The 22,313-nt window shown below is 46.3% G+C and overlaps 1 protein-coding gene across 8 annotated transcripts in view; it reads right to left on the minus strand.

The window, feature by feature from the left end:
- slco4a1 (solute carrier organic anion transporter family, member 4A1) overlaps positions 1–22,313 on the minus strand; it is a 44,128-nt gene that overhangs the window by 8,978 nt on the left and 12,837 nt on the right. For 6 of the 8 annotated variants that reach the window (XM_015365217.2, XM_015365209.2, XM_015365207.2 and 3 more), the window contains 8 exons: positions 11,372–12,331; positions 7,581–7,671; positions 5,500–5,621; positions 4,998–5,109; positions 3,707–3,861; positions 3,213–3,408; positions 1,647–1,821; positions 375–550 (listed from right to left, as the gene is read on the minus strand). In XM_015365217.2, coding sequence (XP_015220703.2) covers positions 375–550; positions 1,647–1,821; positions 3,213–3,408; positions 3,707–3,861; positions 4,998–5,109; positions 5,500–5,621; positions 7,581–7,671; positions 11,372–12,173 — 1,829 coding nt within the window. In that variant the 5' untranslated portion in view covers positions 12,174–12,331. Of the gene's footprint in view, positions 1–374; positions 551–1,646; positions 1,822–3,212; positions 3,409–3,706; positions 3,862–4,997; positions 5,110–5,499; positions 5,622–7,580; positions 7,672–11,371; positions 12,332–12,701; positions 13,229–22,313 lie in introns of those variants that run through there. The other 2 variants (XM_015365213.2, XM_006639690.3) reach the window with 2 other exon arrangements.

Below are 22,313 nucleotides of genomic sequence, written 5' to 3' on the forward strand. Positions count from 1 at the left end.
CTGACATTTATCTGCCTGTTAAATCTGTCTTGTTTTAACTGCAAAACCAGACTGATCTATGTACATTTTGTCAATTTTATTAGTCAAAAATGTGCTTCATGCTCCGCGGCCCACAGAGAAGCTGGTTCAAGACACATTGTTTGTGTCTGGGGGATGAACCACAGACCATAACATTGGCCAAGAAAATGACACAGGGCCACGCCTCCATGTGGAAGACCTCATGCCCCCACCTAACAGACGACACTTCTGGGAACACGTTTTGCTCAGCCCTTTTGTACTGGATGGATTTGATCTGAGCAAGCCACCGTTTAAACAATCAGCCCTCCCGGATCGCTCTACCGCCAACGCCACAGGGCTCCGGCCTCTGCTCATACCTCAGGGTAGCTGTCAAAGCGGGGATGCTGCAGAGGAAGGTGAAGAGGATGACGATGAACAGGAAAACGAGGAAGACGGGCATGTACTGACAGGAAGAGGTGCACTTCCCTGCCTCCGCGACACCCTGCTCCCAGGACGACAGGTTCCACACAATGCACCTGCAGCCAGAGTACACCTGCAGCAAGAGAGAGCACACGCAGACGGCCCGTTCAGTTTGATTGCAACCGGTTATAAAGCAGTGGGCCAAGATATACATTTTAAATTTAAAATGCGTGGTTCTGTACTGGAAGAAACTATATGAGAAAGATCTAAGAGTTTGACTCAGATTCCTCATCTAGACAGCGAAGAGAAGCAGTGAAAAAAGCTAACAAAATGCTTGCACATCTTGTTAGGGTTGTAGAATTCAAATCAAGGAAAGTCATGTTTAAATTAAATACAGCATCGGTCAGAACTCGCTTGCAATATTGTGCTCAGTGTTTGTGACCACTCTGATTCCTAAAAGGGAAAGACACATGCAAACAATGGGACCTGAGATGTTATAGCCTAGAACAGAGAAGGTTATAGGGGGACTCATAGTGCAAGGCATTGCCTTTTTAGAGATCAACAACCCAAGGACCCAAGTGGAGAGCAAAGCTTAAAAACATTCTGCACAGGACACAGAAACACGGCCTTTCTTTACCCTGTAGGAGACTGAATGCCAATCCCTGTGGCTGAAGCTGGCTCTATGGGATTGTCTGGGAAACAGCTCTGTGGAATTCTTGGATTAGTCCATAAACCCAAGCAACCAAATGAGCCTGATGATGGTCTGAATGGGCTCCACTTGGCTACAACCTCTCCATCTTTTAATTTTGTTCCCCTGGGCAGTAGGAACCTTCTGACTACATAAACCCTTCAGTAGTTTGGTCAGATGCTAATAAATGCGATAGAACTTTGGAGGGGGAATGTTTTAGAGGCTGTCCGGTGTAACTCGCCGATTGAACGACAGCCTAATTGTGAGGAATGAGCCAGGAAGCTGCTCCAAGGGTTCAGCTGGGGTGCCTGGAGGGGAGTGAGAAACACAAGCAAAGGGAGGTACACAGGGAGCATGCCTCTCATTTCCTCAAAAGGAAGACAACGATGGGCACCGAGTATTTTCATGGCATGTTCCCCCGAAGTGAAGTCCATTTTATGTCGACGAGAACCCAGGCTGCAGTTCCCACTCCTGCCACCAGGGGTCCGCGGCAACGCCGAGGTGCGACCGAGCGCACTCGTTGTCGGAATAGGAAAGCTACCTTTTTGCCTGCCGTGCTGAGCGTCTGGTTGATGCCGCTGCAGCCCGCGTGGCAGGGAGAGTAGTACATGGTGCCGTCTGCCCCACAAACGGGGTTGTAGAGCTCCTTCGCACAGCTGCACTCCGAGTTGCAGCCCACTGTCAGGTTCAGAGGTCCGCCTGACGCTGAGCTGTAACTTCAAGAGAAAGGATGGACTCAGTTCGGTAGGGTCTCGACCTCTGCGAGCCAAACATTCGCGAATTCGCCTATTCGTGATCCGGTTTGGCCCACCGGGTCTCGTATGGAAGGAGAGCCGAGGGGGAGGACACCAAGACATAGGCTGTCACCCACAACGTCCGGATTGGGGGCGCAAGAGACTGGGCTCGTGAGAGGAATCTTTCCAAGTACCCACTGCCCGGCGTCCACATCTCAACGCGCGCCTGTTTTTATATAACAACGCTCCAGGTTCTGTGTCAGCAGAATGACAGGCTGGAGACAACTTTACAGGCCCTCTGGCTGTTTTATTTTAGTGTTGTGCTACACTGGGGAGTGCTGATCACTGCGGAGGCACACAGAGACACAGGAGAAAGGATTCAGAGGGAGGGCTACTTATGCGTTTTAACTACATATTGTAGTACATTATGTGACGGTATACATTAGGAGTGGCCTTGGTGATCCATGAATTTAGCGTTTTTCTGCACCAAACCCTCGCGAATGTGGAGACCCTAAAGTACACAGACTCGTATGGAAGTAACCTATAGAAGACCCATAAGACGGCATTTGGACATTTCTAAAGAAAACTTGAAGTTATTTTTGTAAATAATAGTTAGAAACAGTGAAACAGTTTCAATAACCATGGACAAGGAAACGTTGTTCTAAAGTGGTCTTACGTTACACAGAACAAGTTGACCCAGATGTCTTCTTCTAATGCTGAACATAAACAGCTTTTGACTTTACAGTACTCATTATTGCTGTGTTTGCCAGGGCATCATTTCAGGAGGGATCTACTCAATCCCTCAGCGCTGGGAAAATGAACTTCGCCCTCTTCGTAGCTATCGCCCAGCTGCCAAGTCACAATATTTCTGTTGGCCCCATTTTTGGCTTTTATCTTCGTTTTACTTGGTGGTGAATTTGACATTTCATCTCTTGAAGTCGCCGTGTTATCTCCGAAATCCAAAACGTCTGAAATTAAAATTCCCTGGCGATTAATGATTTTCTCCGCCTCTGCATTCTCTTCGGAGCGCGCCCCTGTTCTATCCCCCCCCCCCCCACTGTTGTTTGTTTTCCGTCGTTTGGGCGTGTTCTTTCTGGAAATAACCCTTCCTCATACAACGGACGTGCACAAGCGGGGCTTTCGCATCGCTTGCGCTGCTGGCATTTCGAACCCTTAGACAAAGGGGGCGGGGCCCAGCGGCTCTTGGCACTTTGCGGGACCCTGCCTCCGTTTTCCCTCTAGTGCTCCTGGGGCTCAGGGGTGCTGCGCGAAAGGGGGCGGTGTAGGAGCGGAGGGAGGAAGACTGCCCATCCGACGCGCGAGGATGTGCAAGACCCAGGCCGCCGCCACGCCTCGCGCCCCTCCCGTCTCACCTGTCGAAGTAGGGGGCGTTGACGCCCGCCATGGGCATGTTGGGGCAGTGAATCAGGAAGATGAAGATGGCCAGCAGGCTGATGACGCCGCAGAACATGCAGAACTTGATGATGCCCCTGCAGCGCAGGTTCAGCTTCTTCACAATGTAGCCCCCCAGGAACGTGCCCCCTCCCCCGGCAGGCACCACCATGTAGCCTGCAGAACCAGGCAGGGGGGGCAGGGGACACAGGCACAATAAGAAGAGGGTGACCTCAGCACAAGTACTGTACATAATGAAGCGCACTTACTATTGAAAGAAGCAAAACGCATTATATTATCATAGGACGGCCACTTGCATAAAGAAAGCAGGCTACAGGCTACTGCCTGCCTGCCTCCTTCGGGTCTTTTCGGCAGTGGTTGTATGATACTTGTTGAGCGTACTGCTGTGTTGGCAGAAGCGAGCCTGTCGCTGTCCAGTACATTGAGGAGTTTTATTTTTAAATCAAACGCTTACCAAACCACGTGGCTGCTTCTGAGGCACTGAGGCTGAACTGGGATTCCAGGAATTTGGGGCCAAAGGTGGACATGCCCGCAATGAGAGTGGCTTCTGTGGCTCCGGCGAAGCACAGGAAGATGAAGGTGGGGTTCTTCAGCAGCAGCAGCACGGACCTGGGGAGAGGGAAGGGCATTACGCGCGAGTAGAAAAGGAGCTCATCGACAGATGACAAGTTATTTTATGTTGGGACTCATCCACACATCGAAGCAAATTTTAAAAAGGAGATCAACACATAAGGACACACTTGTTGTATCCTTGTTTAAAAGTAAAGAATTAAAATCAAGTGCGGTTAAAATTGGGATATGGTGTACAGTCTGGGGTCTGTGTTGGGTTTAGGAGTTTCCAGAAACATGTCAGGTGAAGCCTCTGAACACTCCACAAAGATCTAAAAACATAAATACCTATATATTTACCTTCTCATAATACTCACTGTGTTTCCTAAGACCCTTAGATTCTTCTAAAAATTAAAGTCACCTTATCACCCAGCTCGGACTTAAAAACCTGTGTTTTTTAGCCACTATAAACATCAGTAGTGTCCAAAAAAGCTTTTGGAAAAATATCATCAGTGGTGTGTGCCAAGACTCTGTTTGGCTCTGGTTTGTAAATGTAGAACTTGTGCTGAACCGCCTGTTTTCCAGCTCTGCTCTAATTCTGCAGCACAAAGGAAATGTTTACGATGGAGTTGCTTGAACAGAAAGGAGAGTTCTGCAAAGGCAAGTCCAGGACCTCACACCTGAAGAAGGCTCCATGGCCGAAACGTTGCGTTTTCTTTCTTCTCTTTTCAGCATGGAATAAATTACTTGTTCCTTTATTAAAAAATGGCTTCTGTATCAGGCTGAATGATTTTTTGCTTAAAACAGTCTTATGATCTTACTGATCACCAATAAAGGTTATCATTCCTGAGATGTGGTAACAGTCATTCAGCTAAAGACCAAAACCATCAGAACTTCATATACACAACACCTGTCATTGTACCTTGGAAGGCTTTCATGCCATAATGGAAGCTGGGGCCAAACGTAGGAACTTTCTATCTTTCTCAGGGTGTGGTTTTCACCCTTTTACCCTAGAGAGGAGGTAATTCTTCAACCAGGCCAAAGAGTGTGGTGATTTAATGATGCTGACCAAGGGATTACACTGCATTAGAAGAGCAAGGCAGTGAGAGCTTGTGTACCAGTTTGTCCAGCCTCAGAGATTGCCACTGCGGCCGCCTGGCTGAACCCTCTGTGTAAAGAAGCACCCAGTGCTGTACCTGGGCATATCTTTGACGGTTTTTCCAAACTGGGGGTCCAAGGCCGTTTCCTGGCTGCCGTCCTTCAGCTGGTGAGCCTCCGACACCCGCATGGCCACATAGCGCTGGGATCCTGGAGAAGAGGGAGCAGGTCATCACAGCTCAGGAGCTGGCCGGTCAGAAGCTAGCTGGCACGAGCGCAAAGTGAGCTAAACACAGCCCGAGGGTACGGATTCCCTGGGCTTGCGGGCACTACAAAGGGTCATTTCTGGAGGACGGAAAAGCTACCAACCACCAGTACATTTTACAGCATTGGGACAACTGTTATCCTCTCGTCCTGTGAGCACAGACTCCTCACACTTACAAAGGAGAAGAACGCCCTTGTATCCACAAACCCACCAAGCCTTTATGTGGTACGACTAAGCTCTTTCTCCGCCGGGAACAGTTTGCACCTGTGGCGCTGGGGATCGGTAGCTTGTTGCAGCGGTGCCGCGGTGGCGGAACGGCGGGAGAGGCCGGGTACCTGGCAGCTGCCTGGGATAACCCAGGATAGGGATGGACACGAGGAGCGAAGCCGCTCCCCCCACCAGGAAGCCGATCCACCAGGCTCCCACCCAGAGAGGGTTCTCGGGGGTCAGCTCCATCCTGGAAAGGTCAAGAAGGAAGGAGCACGGCGTCAGCACGTGGCGGACGGGGGGGGGTTTCAGCCGAGGCAGGACACAGACGAGTCTATAAACCCAACCCTTCGGTGCCCATTCCCCTCCAGCCCAATCAAACCTCATTCCAGAAGAGCCCGTTGCAGCTCTCCCTGAGCCTGCACACAGCGACTGCAGCCCTACTACACCCCAGCTTCTCCCCCTGCAGGAAGCGAGCAGGAAGGAGCCGGGGAACTGGGGCACAGTTTGTGTGCTAGTGCCCCCGACAGCTGGGGAGCTGGACGTAGAATCATGGGATTTGACACCGATAGGCTCCTGTCTCCTTTCCACAAGTTTATGAGTGTTTGGGGGCAGTATTGCACAAGAATTTGGATCATGGGTCACGTCTGTGAATATAATTTTTGCAGGCTTGTGGACGTGAGCCAAGTAGTGGACAAGCAGAGGTCTTTGAATTTTTGGTTCAATACGTGTGATCTCTTATTCTGTTTTCTGATTATCGACCCCTATGACCTACATTTATGACCTTGACTACAGCTGCAGTTTGGGAGTTCTGCCTAAATACCTGTATCACAAGGGTGCTAGACACAGTTTATTTTCTAGAATATTTTTTCTTAAAATTGTATTGGTGCTTTTTTGTCCCAATGGTGTCAGGGTTCACTTGAGAGTTGTGGCATCGATCATGGTTATTCGCATAATTATCCCCAAACTGCAACATGTGCTCTTTCATAATCTAAGCTCTAAAATAAGCTCTCTTTTGTAAGGACTTTACTAGATTTGCTCCTTTTGATACTCGATCAGTAAACAACAAGGCTCTGACTCTTAATGAGTTTATTATTGACTGGAAAATGGATGTCTTTTCACCAACTGAAACATGGCACCTACCAGATGTCCACTGAAAGAATTACTGTAGAATGAGGTTATACCCTCTGGTTACACTGAAAAGAATCCTGCAACTCTGGTAAGTGTAGCAGTAGTTCATCTCTTAGATGCTGGTCTACAAATACAGCTCCTGTGCAGAATGGTACAGCCTTTCAAGGTTTCGTTTATAGCACAGGATCATCCAAATTAGACTACTTGCTGGGGCATCTTCAAAGGTAATATGCTACAGTATGTCCAGACGTCTTCGTGTCATGTGCTAATTAAAAGGTTTCTGCCTCAACATATAACTCTTGTCCTAAGTAAACTACACTGACTCTATGTATAACTTAGAATGGACTTTAAGGTTCTCCTCTTACACATAAGGCACTGAATGATCTAGCTCCAGATTATTTTAAGGTGTTTTCAGGAGTATAGTCCAGTTCTTAATCTGAGATCATATGATTTGGGCATTCTGCCACAGACCAGGCTCTACACTCTGGACATAAGTGTTTCTACTCAGCTGAAGACCAGGCTATATTTCTCATTCTGCGAAAACCAGGTTACACACAATGGATGACAGAGCCTTATTCTGTGCAATGCTGTGTTGGAGGAACTCACCTTAGACACCGGAACCCTTCTCAGTAACTGAGGACTCTCTTAAACCTCACTTAAAAATCTGTCTAAGGCATTTAATGTGTGGTTTAGTTGAATTCTTACTGTTACAGGGCCACTGATCTGTGCTTTTCTTTTCTGTTTTCCTTTTTTCTCCTCTCTGAAGTATGATTCGCGCACTATTTAACAGCGCTTTTCTCACAAGAGCTTATGAAATTAAACGATTGTTGTTGGCGGTAATGCGGTCTTGCAGCAGGATATCTGGACCAGCATGTTTTTGATTCTACCGCTAGAGGGCACTGCCTAGGCAAATCAGAGCCCTCCCTTCACAAACAGTAGCTTGCCCTCAAATGAACCAGTGCGCCTGCAGGAACTAATTATGAGAAGAGCCCGATTTGCGGTGTGTGTTACCGTACCTACTGTACAGCACTGTTGCATCTAGACAGGCGGGGTCCCGGACGACAAGGAAAATACTTACGTTTCGTGGATTTCCGTGTACATGTTGAGAAAGAAACCCCCTAACAAGTAACCAGCAGCCGGTCCCACGATAGCAGCTGTGTAAAAAATTCCTACAAGAGGAAAAAGAGAAGCAGTCGTGACGATTTAAAAAAAAAACAGCGAAACGTTTCCAGTGGTTAAGCAGCGTCGTGGATTCTCTGTCGGATTAATAAACCACTGAAAACCAAACGAGACAGACGAGCCGATTTCTTCTATACTCGGATACTAGGATGTCCCTTAAACTGTATTTGTACAGTATGTTATCAATCAGTATATTATAAATTAATATGGATATTTGTTGACTAGTTTTCGTTAATTTTAATAAAGTAAGTATAAAACAGTATGATGCAACACCACAGCAATTATTCCTTATTGCTAATATTAAAATAATATTAATATTGATGCTCTTGGTGAATGAAGCTACAGCACTCATATATCACTCATATACAGTACTGTACATCTTAACCTCTTTTCTCAATGAGAGCAAAAATAAGCCCAGGTCCAAGTTTGATTTTATTGATTAGTTTCAGTCATCGGTCCAATAACAATGCAATAAAATATAAAATTATCTTAGTGATGCAAAGATCAGGTCAATCTAATCTTTTTCGGATGCACAGAAAACATCCCACGCTTTTATCCGACCCTGATAAGGCTACTGCAAGTACTATAGTCTGGCTGCTGGTGGTGTCACTAGTCATGTCATGTGCTGAATGTTTCTGAATGGGCCTGTTGGTAAAAAGGCCAAATATCCTGATGGATTTCAACATTCGTCTACTAGAGGTCCATACATAACCACATGTGGTTTAGCACCAGATTATACTGATGCTGTGACTGTCTCTGCGTACCGACCATGAGGTTAAAATAACAGTAAGAAGCTGCCGTGCCTGATGAGTCCCACTGCATTACAAGCCCCGCTTCTGCGTTTATTTTTACACCTGTTCTCGACGCTTATTTCTGTACGTTAGGTTTGCATTTTCTGTTGACACATTGTTCACTTTGCTCTCTGGAACTCCTCTTGTCTGTTTCCAGTTCTCTTTCCTCAATTGGACTTCTTAATTTTGTTCAGTTCCCCGAAGGTACTTTTTAAAGATTATTTTTTTCAAATGTTTTGTAACAAATGATAACGCTAAATTCAGACTTTCTTAGACATAAGAGACAATGGTTTATAATGGTTTCAGAAGTGAACTCTTGCAGCACTGACTTCAACCTCGTTGAGCAATTATGTAAATCGGCATAATGGTGTTTGTTCTAAACACTGCAGTGTTTGAAGAACTTCAACAAAAATAAATATACTGTAAGGCTTACTGACTCTTTCGGGAAAAGCGCTTCTGGCCTGTTTAAACTGAGACTTCTATTTAAACCAGCGCTTCCATGGCTACAGCTAAGAGTTACTTTTGTGCTACAAGTTCTTACTGAGACCTTTTTTTGTTTTCTTGTCTAAGACGCAGGCAGTAGTGATGCAAGTCATCTACTTCTCAGAAAAGGCCCGGAAACTCAACAGTCAATTAAAAGCCTGTTTTCTGCGAGACAAAATGCTGGGAATCTTTGCCAAGTCAAATTGTTAGGCTTCACACTTCACATGCAGTGTTTTGGTAACAGCCCGGCCAGCCTGGTTGTGATTCCTAGCAGCTTGTTCGGTGATTCTAAATTATCTAATTATTTAAACTGTCCCAAAATCTCAGGTCTCCTGATGAAAATACATAACCAAGGTAGACATGAACAGAGTGGTTGCACTAAATAAGGTCTTCAGTAGATGAAGTATTTGCCCTCTGTACTGATGTGTGTTGTATTAAGAGTTAAACTGTTTTTGTGTTAAACGGTCTATCTGGTGTCTGACTACGTGTCTATTTATGAGAAACAAGTATGCTGCATGTAGGTGGGGCTGGTGCACAAGCACAGCTTCTTGATGAGCCAGGAAAGTTCATGCATCACGTACAGCACTGCACTTTGTTACTGTTCTGTACATGTGGCTCCTGTCAGATTTTATCACTGTTGGATTACCTCACTGGCAGATACAGTATTTCATGTTTTATGACCTCAGGGGATTAAAAAACAAAATCCAAGTTTTAATAAGGGGAGTTTAAACTGCATTAGCTTTTAGCACAAAAACAAATGCATGTTATAAACAGAAAAGGGAAAAAGGCCCAATCTGTCTCGGGGCTAAAATAAAAAGTCTTCATTGTTGCCAAAACAAAACTCTCCCCAAGGGATTACCCTAGGACAGACATCATGGAGGTTAGACAATGCTGTAAGATTGCTACAGCACCAGGAAAGGGTTTTGCAAGTAGATAACACAGGCTTGTAAACCAAAATACAACAACTGGAAACTCAGTTGACATACAACAGCTATCTTCAGCTGCTCACATCAACACAAACATAAGGCCTGTTGCACATGGGAATGAGAACTTCCCTAATGATACATCGAATGACTCCTCTGTTCCCTTGTGCCCTTAACTCCTGAATTCCCCTGCACTCAGACACTAACATTAGGGATGTCCACTCAATGCCTCAGGCTTGAACTCCTCCTGAGAGCGGACCATGGTGGATCAGGGGTCAACACAGAGAAGTGGAGCCTGCCTAAAGCAGACTGTGGAACAACCTGCCGGGATATAGTCCCCAGCCCACCCAGTGGAAATGCATTGCCTGCACCCAGTGCTGGGCGAGCACACCACAGTGGGACGGTCCAGGTGGGCACAAAACAGGAGACCATCTGATCCAGCACTGCCAGGGAGCGTGCATGCTGCAGCTGCCCTCCATCGGGCAATCAGACGAGATTCATCAACCTTGAAAGAAGGGCGAGGGTATTGCTATAACTGATATTTGACATCTAGTGCTCAATCACAAAGCAGTCCCTCAGCCTGAGCTATTCAAAACACCATTCACACGCGAGAGTCTTCAGTTGCACACTGTAACAGAGGGACGTTTGTAGTCTCAGCTGACCTTACTCGGCAGCCTGAGGTTCCGACAAAAAAGTAAATGACAAACTCTGCCTGAATACTGATTCTTCTTCTTGATCTGCAGAGTATTTTCATTATTAACAGATCAAGAAGGTCTCTATACTATAACACCTAAAATTACAGTATATACAGTATGCTAAAAGAGTAAGTAAGGATTCTAACTTGCACTGAAAGATGCTATCATGAGCAGGTTAGCTCACTGGTTTTAAGGACGCTGCCGCCTATCGCCTTTAATCACAATGAGGATATTATTCACAAATCATCTGAGAAGTTCAGTTCAGAATGAGTGTTTCGATCTGGTAGGAGTGGTGGTGAAATGTGGTTTATTATCTGGGAGCGGCTTTAATGTAGGAGAGGTCATAAAATGTGAAAGAGTCAAGAATTTTTTTAAAAAGTCTTTAGTTTTAACACCCCCCCGCCCCCGAAGTCACAAACGTATTAAAAAGGAGTTTTCCTAACGCTCCAGCACACTGTGAACTGCCACATGTGCAGATGGAAATGTGGCGTCCAGCCTCTGAAGCAAATAAATAACTGAGAAACCACATTGTTTCACAAGAGAATGGGCACAGAAGCATGTTTCCATTCTTTCTTCAAGCCGCATGTGGACAATTGAGTCACTGCTTTATGTGCCCCTGAGGAATTCTTCTTCATAGGTGTTTCAGCAGTGTGATTATATTATGGTAAAAACATTGTGTGCTTATTTTTTAAAATGGGAACGCCCTGAATTTCCCCAAATCTCTAGGGAACATCTCCTGAAAAACAACACCCCTAGCCGGTGACAGGTGATAGAATCAGGAAGGCCGGCCGGACTTACCGATGTAGACAGGTGCATAGTTGGACTTGACGTTCTCATCCAGGTAGGTGACGCCCAGGGTGTAAAGAGGCGTGGCTCCCATGCCGTGCAGGAACTGCCCCAGCATGAACATGTACCTGTAGCTGGAGAGGCTGGAGCTGCTCTCCTGGCAGGGCGTCGTCTGGTTGTCCGAGCAGAGGCCGGTGTGGTCCAGCACCGTCACCTTGTAGCTGTCCGTGACGAAGTGCGGTAGGGAGAACACCAGGGACCCCAGCGCCATCACCAGCACCCCCCAGCCCAGCCACTTGGGCTTGTGCCCGGTGCCCCCGAAGTAGCTGACGAAGGTCAGGCAGATGCAGGCGGCGATGTCGTAGGAGCTGGCGATGAGGCCGCTCTGGTAGCTCCGCAGGTCGAAGCGGCGCTCGATGGAGGTGATGACCGTGTTGATGAAGCCGTTGACGATCATGCCCTGCAGGAAGGACGCCACGCAGAGGAAGAACAGCACCCACTTGGGCGTGTTGAAGGCCTGGATGAACCGGGGCGTGAGGGCGCCCCAGCCACAGAGCTGCTCCGTCTCCGTGGGGACGAACTTGAACCCGTAGGGCTGGTCCTCCTCGTACTCCCCAGCTCCGCTGCCTGGAGCCCCCCCAGGGGAGTCGGCAGAGGTGGGGCTGGCAGTGTCCGACAGTGCGCTGTTGGCAAAGCCATCCAGGGGGCTGGCAGCCTGCAGTGGCAGGTCACCTGCGCCAGCCTGGCTGTCATTCAGGTCCAGGAGCTCCTGCTTGGAGCTGAAGGAGGTGTCTGTGTTTAGGAGGTTGGGCATTGCCAGTCTCGGGGCTCAGCTACGCTTCACGTACGGGTGTGACTTACTGAACCGCACGGGCATCGACTCCCTGCAGGTGTGGGACCTGGTGGACGGAGCTCTTGGCTTTTAAACACAGTGATCCTGAGATGCAAGCAGAGGGCTTCTGGGACTTCATGCTGCAGGAGGGAAGCCAAAGCACAGTTCAGTATTTCTTAAGAAAACATGAAAGGTCGGAGTGTAGTGAGAAACACTGCATTTCAGTCTACTAGCATACTGAATCAGAACTGGAGGGGAACTGATCTAACTTGTCGGGCGATTCTCACATTTTGAGAAACGAAAACAGAGAGCAAATTGGGATAAAAAAGTCATGTTCGCAAAAGAGATAAAATGGTGCAGTAAAAAAAACTAAAGTGGCATACTAAAATACAAAGTCTGCTCTATACGGGTGAAAAGCAGGTTCCCCAAGCTTGTTGAGCATTCAGGCCGGGTGAGTCAAGGTGAGATGCAAAAACACACTCATGTAAAAAAAGTCCTAGCAATACTAACCAGAGAGCCAGCGCTCAAGCAGCATCTTCTCCTGCCAGCAGCATGACTTGTGGAGCAGCACAGCCACAGGCGTGTGCGATCACACAGATCAGAAAACCCCAACCTGTCAGCAGAGCCCCCCTTTTTTTCTTCTGTCTGCTACTAAACCTTCTGCTTCTGCCTTGTCCGGAACAACCGTCAGGTCGAACCTGCTGCGCCGCGATCGAGCCTCGGCGCATTTTATAGTTCGGATGAGTTTCGAAATCACTGAGATCAGAAGACAAAAACATTTCTGGATCTGCCTTTCCGGGAAGTGCTTCAGTTGCTCCACAACACGCCGAATTCAGCTTTCCAAGGCTAGCCCTCCCAACTGCTTTACAATTACATCATTCCAAGCGCTGATGTTTTTTTTTTATACTCCGGGAGAGTTCACGGGGCAGCCTGTTCTCGCTGCAGGTAGAGAGCCAGGGACACACAACTGTTTAAGACCGGGACGGACCAGAGTATCATTTACAGTGTTGCCTCGCAGCAGATGGCTACGTTTTGGAAATGCGAGCTTAGTATGTTGTGATTTCTTAGTATTGCGACAGTGGAGCACATGTGCAGCTCATCAAGATTCCCCACGAGAGCTCGGACGGGGTCCGGGCTCCCGACCCGCGTTGTAGCGAGACGGCTACTGAACTATGATTTTTCCCTTTAGTGGGAAGATGCGACCACACACCGACATGCCGCTCGCTCTCTGGCTAAGGAAGAGAAGCGCTCTGCTGGCGCTCAGGCAAACCCAGGAAGTGCAGTGAGCGCCTGGCCTCGTTACTCCGTTTTAACTCCCTGTTCCTGCTCCGGATTTTAACTTCGTCTGTCTCGGCTGGATCCCCCGGTTATAACACTATAAAATAACACTAGTGGATCAACTAGAAGGATGCCCAAACTTTTGCACATACCACGTTTACTGTTTTATTTTTTTCAATCTGTTAATTTCAGCAAATAAATAGTAATTGTGCATTAACATTTTGCAGAAATATGTCAAGTTTAAGCTTGTCTGCTGCAGAGGTTGTGTTAACTTCTTTTCACTTAGAAAATCAACAAAACATGTAATTTGGCCAGGGGTGCCCAACCCTTTGCGTACAACTGTATTTAAACTCAGGAGTGAAGTATTTGTGGTATTTGGGAACAAACCAGCTTGGACAGTGTGCGTCTTTTCCCCTCCAGCTGTCAGTAGGTTTCAGGCACCGACTGCATCTTGCGGTCTCAAATTTCCCAAATGTTGGACCACAACCATGAAAAGAAAAAAAAAAGTTTTTTTTTTATTAAGCATCTGTAATCGTGTGATAGAAATGGTGGCTGAGCCATTTTGTGACCTGTGACAATTAATTGTTTGACTGCTGTTTGAAGTGGATACACATGCATCCAGTCCTACAGCTGGGTATTTGACTCAATTCGGGTGACGTGTTTTAGTTTAGAACCCTGAGCACTGCTCCCACAGACAAGAGCGCGTGCTACAGGTTAACGTGTGTATTAGCGTGTGGATACCTACGTGTGCTGTGGATTAAAGGAGGCATGATGTTACATAGAGAATATTCTTTGGTGGCCGTCAAGGTGGAGCAGTGATTAGCTGCCTCACAGGGCTGGGGCTTCGGGTACAATTCTGGAAATGGGGTGTTGTCTGCTGGAGTTTCTACGATCTCCCCATGTTTGTGTGGGTTTTCTCCAGGTGCTCCGGTTTCCTCCCACAGTCCAAAGTCCCGCTGGTAGGTTAACTGGCTTCTGGAGAAACTGTGTCTGTGTGTGCCTTGCGATGGACTAGTGTCCTTTACGGGTGTACCCTGCCTTGTGCCAGTTGCTTGCTAAGATAGACTCCAGCTCCCCTTCGAACCTGAACTGGACGACGGGGTTAGAAAATGGATTGGACTGTTCTTTGGTGTTCACATAGGGAGGGTCCGAATTGTCCCTATGCAGCTCATAGTTTTCTGATATGACACTGGTATTGTGGCTGAGCTCTATGATCCAGGTGTCACGGGATCGAGCCTGAGCTTATGTCACTCGCTGACTGAGCTGGCTGGATGCCTCTGGGTGAGCAGGTTGTGATTAGTCTCGCGGGGCTCTCTCGACAATCCCAGCGATCCTGGCGAGGGAGCTGAAGGAGTCTGCTTACACTTCCTTGTTCTCCCCTGCCTGAGCTGCCAACACCCAACTGGAGATTCCCAATCAGCTGGGCATGCAACAGAAAGTGACTGGCGATCCTGAATTTCTAAAAAAGCTAGAAACAAAGTAGTTGGCACCATTGTCCGTTGCCACCTCACAGCTGAGGTTTCAGGTTTGTTCCCCACAGAGAACAAATAGATGTTCTGCTGTTAAACACAGTTCACAGTCAGCCGAACACATTATAGTTAGAAATATTCAAGTATTCAAATTTGGCTCCCGTTTAGACATCACCCTGGAAATGATGGCACCTGTCAGACCGACAAAGGTGTGAGATAAACGGTTCTTCTCTCACCCAGCAAACTCTCCCGCTCCTGGTAGATTTGTCAACAGCACCAGAAACAGCCAAATAAACTCAGACAAACAGAAGAACTTAAATCAAAGCCCAGTGAAAAAGTAAAAAATGTGGAGGTCGCGTAAGTACTTTTGGAATTAAATTAGCCCTCACATTAAGAGTAAATCCTCTTATAGCTTAATGTCTATTGGGACCAATATATTATTATTCATGAAGAAGAAAAAGACTTACCCAAACCATAAAAATCCTAGACATCTAAGTGTTAAATCCAATCAGCGGTCACCATAAAGCTGTTTTTTCTCTAAGAAGATTACCCCATATTTTGTGTTCTTTCCAGAAAGGTGTCACTTTGATAGGAAAATTAGCTTCAGTACCTCCCTCTTCCTCGCTCCACTCAGCACGCTACTAGGCACATTTGGCAAGAGCCCCTTCCAAAGCCCCGAAGACCAGTAGGTACTAGGAGATACCGTTTGTGAGGTCCAGCAGCGACACGCTGACACTCTGCAAGCTCCACAGTGCCTGACAGGAGAGTCAGCACCAACTGGATGAATGACATATCCCTCGCTGACATCACGAGGGCAGGCTACTTATCCAGAAAAAGGAGTAGAAAGCTCCTGTTCTTAGCAAGGCTGAGGTGGACGAATGTGGTAGTTATTGTTAGCATTATTATTTGTTTTTATTATTAACAAGACTTAAGAAAATGTAAGTAAAGCCTTATACTGTATGTATGCAAAACAATAAATACATACTTATACTGTATGTATGATTCAATAAAGCAAACAGGATGCTCTGAAGTGGTTATATTTACTGTTTTAATGAAGAGCTTTAAAAAACTTTCATAGAAAAGCATAGTGCAATGGAACATAGTGCAATGGAGCACGAATGGTAAACAAGGCCCAGTCTCTGTGCACAGCATTCGGCATGCTTTTGTGTGAAATACTGCCAGACTGGGCCAGATGACAATTACTCTCTTGTTATGCTTGAGAAAGGTGGTATGTTTTGCATACAAAAATTCAGAGATAATTCTCACAGTATTCTTTCTGTTTGTGCCATTAAGGAAATTATCGTTCTTTTTACTTACAGCCTCTCTGGAGCCATGGCAGAAGTATACAGTACCAATTCATTGAGATCTGATGTTGTTTCTGTTGTCCAACTCTGCAGCTACAGAGCTACAATGCAATTAAGATTCCAAGGAAATCTACAAAAAGCTCAGTAGTCAGGGGTCTGGGCACCTTTTGAACTTCAGACCCAAAGCTTCTTAAACTGTTGCTGAAGCAACAAATGCTCCTCCAAGCACCAATCCTATTAACTCAGAAATTCAACTGCAGCTACTGTTACAAAGACGAACTCTGTTTTCCAACTCTGCTCTTGATAATACAGCCGATGAAGAAACACCAACAGCAATAAAGCTGACAATCAAGAGAGATGCTACACATTTGCAACAGTGAAGATGTTGCTAGATCAGCAGCTCTTAAAATGTAGCATTCATGATGTTTATGCCATGAGGAGAGTGAGTAGGACGACCGTTATCTGACTTTAAACCTGAGAGGTTCGTATTAAAATACATGCAGGAACTGAAGAGTAGCCAAGTAGCTGAATGGGACACAATGAAGTTCTCATGGCTTGTCCTCCAACTTGTCAAAACTGGGCACCGAGCATCACAGATCACAAGAAGAACAATTAAGTGCCATCAGCCCTTGGGCTGAGCAGAGGGAAATGGAGAGGAGATGGGGATGCTGGAACGGTGGGGGTCGTGCTGGTTCTCCACCCACCAGAAAAAGAAAGAGGCTCCCCAGTGACTCAGCCAACAATGGTCTCGCCCGGAGCAATGGCTGAGCCCCACAGCTACAGGACGCCAATTTGAGACGGAAACGGTTACAAACGAGAGGAGAATATCTAGCCCATTTGGCAGTCAGTAGCCAATTGATAAGAAAGCTGCTGGGTCACCAATGCCCATGAGGATTTGGAATATAAGAATATAATATTCTGTATAAGCATTTAGGTCTGTGCCTGAGGCTCAGGCACATGGCTAGTCCAGCTCGACCCAGAAATGTGCAGGAATGCAGACACACGAGAAATGTGGGACACCTATCATGACTGCTGTCTCCACTATCTCCACTGTCTCACACTGCTGTCAGCTCCAGGCAGCCAACAAGGCGTGCAGGAGAGTCTTTGTTCTCCCTGTTTAGTACAGTGACCTGAGATGATTAACAGAAATTGATCATTATACTTTAAAACACACACACATACACAAAGGAGAAGTACCGCCATCAAAATATCTGTGAATTTTCACTTTCCACAGTTCTGAATTGCAATGCGGTCCCAGGCGCAGCTGCTGTCCATCAGTCCTGCGGTCACCCAGGAAGAATGAAGTTAAAGATCTTGCTGGATACATGAGTCATGACCACAAGCCTCTGATCGCACATGACAAAACTCCTGGTCCAGGGGCTTGAAGCCCAAAGAAACGTCAAAGTAAGAGCCAAGGGATCTTAAAAACCTGGAGGAGACGGTGATGTCAGGAACACAAGCCAAGGTTGTGTGCGTTTGTTTATTCTGAGTCTGATTAAATATAAGAAGGCCCCAGTCAATAAAGGCACCCTCGCGTTTGAAAACTAAATGTTTGCTTTTGAGTGCTTGGTCTCCTTCCCCTCCACAAATAATCTCCTTTGTTTTCTCCACTCCAGTCCATACATTGTCCGGAGGTTTACTTTCAGAAGACAGCCTGAAAACAATGCACATAAATACTGATCTAACGAAACAATAGAAACTAGATCTGTGCCAAAGGTTTCTTTTAAAAACATTTGTTGCTGTTTTGCTTTGTTAACAACAGAAAAAGCCCTGTGAATGAATCAGGACAGCAACCCGCCTTTGAAAGGACTTAATTCTGGACCACAGGCATTTTTTTTGCTCCCTCGGGCACAAGCAGTTATCCTAGGATGTTTTACACAACACTGAAAAAAGGGCTTGGCCACATTTTAATTTCTCATCATAGTCATGAATGAATTTGGTTGGTGGACAATGCAGGTGAATACAGCATGCCTTAATAGTATGGTGCAACTGTCTCCTGAAGCCCATTTACAAAAATGTCTGGGTAAAAACTCAGCCACAATTAGACTGCTCATTACTAACAACTGAGAATCATAGTTATGGAATAACTAATTATAACTGATAATTACTCATCCGTGTTATGATGAGAACTCACAACAGATGATTGTCATGAAAACCACCCATCCATCCTCATTCAGCAGGTGTGAACATCACCCAGCAGACACAGGGTCCAGGTTGGAGAGGACACCAGTCCATCACCGGAGACAAGGCAGGACTAGACACTGGAGAGGACACCTGACCATCACAGGACACAAGGCAGGACCAGACACTGGACTGGACACCAGTCCATCACCGGAGACAAGGCAGGACTAGACACTGGAGTGGACACCAGCCGATCACCGGAGATAAGGCAGGACTAGACACTGGAGTGGACACCAGTCCATCACAGGACACAAGGCAGGAGTGCACCCAAGGCAGGAACACAGCCTGAAATCCATCCATCCTCGTTCAGAAGTATGAACTTCACCAGATTCTAAACCCAGGACACTTGTCCATTATAGAAGACAAGGGAGGACCACAGCCTGGACAGACACGTGGCCATCACAGGAGACAAGGCAGGTCCATACCCTGGAGAGGATGCAAGCAGTGGGCCGGTTAGGGCCGCTGTTAACCATGTCTTTGGGCGTGAACTTGGGGAGAACTTGCAAATTCCACACAGACACAGACAGATTCAAACGCAGAACACTCGAGATGAGAAGAGATGGTCCTTCCCTCCTCCATCAAACATCACTGATGATTCTTTCTGAGCAATCCGAACTGCACTGGGTTATATCAGACCTGTTTACATTCTGTTCTGCACCATTTTATAATATCCAAGCCACAGCATCACATTGCAACAGTCCCAGTCAAGATGCAAAGATAGGGAGCCAAGACGAAATGATAAGCTATTCAAGCAGCCCCATCTCTGTATCTCTGGGGTGGCAAATTATGCTGTGTGTAGAAACAGATAATCAAATCAGATGTTATTTTCAAAGTGCCGGTATGCCTGCAAGAATGAAAACAATTTTTCACCCGGCATCATTTTATTTTGTGTTTTGTTATTTAATTTCCACTAACTGACAAGCTCAGACAGTCAGTCTCAGGTCAGGAGATAACATACTGGGCAAATGTTAACTATCAGAGTCTAACAATTACCCTTAACAAGCCTACCGGCAGGAACCTGGTTTCTGCAGGGTTAAGTGAAAGAAGCATTGAAGACTCTTCTTGGGTTGTCTGCAATGTTGGCACCCACCTAACACAACATACATATTTTTATTTCATCCTTTATTTCACCAGATAAATCAGTTCAGAACAAATGATCATTTACACAGCCTTATACAGCAGAGCAGTAAGTGAAACAATGGGGATGAATTACCCTGCTCAGGAGAACAAAACCAGTGTCCCACCCGGGATCTAAGGACTTCAGCCCAAGGCTCTCCAGAGCCTGACGGAGCTCCACACTGTGTGGTGCTCAGGGCGCTGCACCACTCCACAGTGGGAACATGAATCCACAGCACTGACCATTCACTGAAATATTAATATTGCAAACCCTTCTTTCTGCTAGAGCAGCTAATGATTCATAACATGCTTTGCAATCAGTGCACATCACATTATGGCATTCTTCAGTCTGGCTTTCCCTAATGAGCTTAATGGATCTCTGGTAAACAAACTGCATGTTTTTATCGTTAGGAAACAATACCACTATTACTTCCTAATAGCTCTCTTAACTAATTTATAAGGGCAGCATGTATTCACTCTTAAGGACAGTTTTAAGACCCTTTAATTATGTTATCTACTGTACAGTACATTCACAAATTCAGGGTACAAATTTGTCTTCGGCAAATTACAGGTTTGTATTTTTTAGGAAGAACTCAACGGAAATGGGCACACTTACAAAATGCACAGTAACAATAATGGATTGCATTTATCTCAAAGAAGTACAGAATCAGGTGTCCGAACAAGACACCACACTTTTATATGATCCCAAAACGCTCACTTGTCATTACTTGAGTAATGGATCTGGGACAGTTCCTTTAATGTGTGTATCCAGTGCACAGATGTTTTGATGCCACAGGTTTATGAAATCTGCTCCAAAAGCATGTTGTCAAATTGTATTATGTAAAGATAATTTCTGAAAAGGTACTGTACAGTGAGGATACAAGTGTGAGTGTGTTGTCCTATCCCACCCTGGAGTGACACGGATTCACACAGGCCCAAAGCAAAGCTCAAAGAACAGTCACAATAAACACACCCCACCTATCTGTGCTTCAAGCAGAGTTGTTTGCAAACTAGGACTGGATTTTCCAACTCTGGCGACTTCATTCAATAACAATTATCTTCCACAGGAAGCAACTGTAATGACCACTCAGCACAGGTTCTAGCACAGAGATCACCCCTGGGCTTCTCTCTCTCTCTGGAACCGGACAGACGCCTCTGGACAAAAACATGACAACTTCCTTCCTACCGGTCAGCTCTCTGCCCGTCTGCCACAAGAAGACATCATCACCCCGAACTGCGAGACTCTATCAGAAACTAAACTTCACAGCTTTCTGTATTCCTCTCGGGACGGTGAAAACGAAACTGGAGCATGTGAACGGAATATCTGGGAATTGTTTCTCCATGTTTGCATGAATCACACTTGGATCCAGGGAGCTCCCAGTTAATCAGCCAAAAGGAGTGGGTGTCCATAAAAAAGGGATAATTAGGCTGCGTGGTGTTTTTAATTTTGCTTCTTAATGTACAATGGAGATGTTAGATGTTTTGGTCAAAGGAGTGTCCCCTTAAAAAAAAGCTGAGGGCAGGAACCCAGCATGTCTCAGCTGGGCTCAACAGAGGAACAACGAAACCGTCAGAAACACAGCAAGCATGGCCTGTATTTTCAAAGCTCCGGGTCGAATTTTACTGATCCCGAAACTTTTTAATTTCTACAGAGCTGCTGTGGGTTTTAGAGCAGGATGTGAGATGGGGCTGCTTTTTGAGCAACGTGTCACAGATGTCACGGGTTCGAGCCTGGGTTATCATGTCACTTTCCAATTGCAACCAGGTTTCCCCAAGCAGGCTCAAGGTGACGTCAGACACGGACGAGCCACACGCCAGAGATTGGTGCTTGCTCTGTTGTTCCTGTGGAAAGTTCACCTGTGGAGAGCAGCACCCTCTCTTGTCTAATAGTCCCTGTACTGCATGCAGGCCAGCTCCTGAGCTCATTTACTGCAGCCCTTCACAGCTGTCCTGGAGCAGATGGTGAGAACGAGCGATATGTGTGGTCATGAGTGTTTCCTAATATCAGATATGAAAGGCTCTGACTGAAGGTAAACCCCAGACAAATCAAACGCAATCCCAGGAAAAAGAAGTGCTAACCTCATGATTCAGGCCATCTGTGGCTTCATCTTAATTCTTTTACACTGGGACAAGGCCGCAACACATTGCAAACTATCTCCTTAGCATTTGGCAGGCAGAGCGGTGGCTCTGTGGCTAAGGACCTTCCCTGTGGCTGGAAGGTTGCTGGTTCAAATCCTGTGGCTAGCAGAGGAATCCTACCCCCTTGGGCCCCTCAGCAAGGCCCTTAACCCTGGCTGTATAAATGGCTGACCTGGAACTCTGACCCCAAGCTTCTCTCTCCCTGTCTGTGTGTCTCATGGAGAGCAAGCTGGGGTATGTGAAAAGACAAATCCCTAATGCAAGAAATTGTGGCATGACTGGTCTTTCTTTTTTTAAAACTCTGGACAATGAAGATTATATGTTCAACCACAAGCAAGCAAAGGCTTTTTATGGTTAAGCATATTCTCCCCACTATTCTTATACTTATGATTACTGCTGGAGAACATCTGGCCTACTGTACTAAATGTGATTCACTGACTATATTCTCACACGGAGTAGCTTAATACCATTTTAATAACATGTATCACATGTAACACATGCCAGGGCAAATCATACTAGAGAGAAAAGGATACAAGGGGTCGATCACACCTCTCTTCCCACGGGATTTCTCCCCACAGCAATGGAGCCAGCCTGCAGAGCCAAGAACAGCTTGGCGAACTGGCAAATTGAATTTG

The sequence above is a fragment of the Lepisosteus oculatus genome, chromosome 16, assembly GCF_040954835.1.
Source record: "Lepisosteus oculatus isolate fLepOcu1 chromosome 16, fLepOcu1.hap2, whole genome shotgun sequence".
Taxonomy (NCBI): Eukaryota; Metazoa; Chordata; class Actinopteri; order Semionotiformes; family Lepisosteidae; genus Lepisosteus; species Lepisosteus oculatus.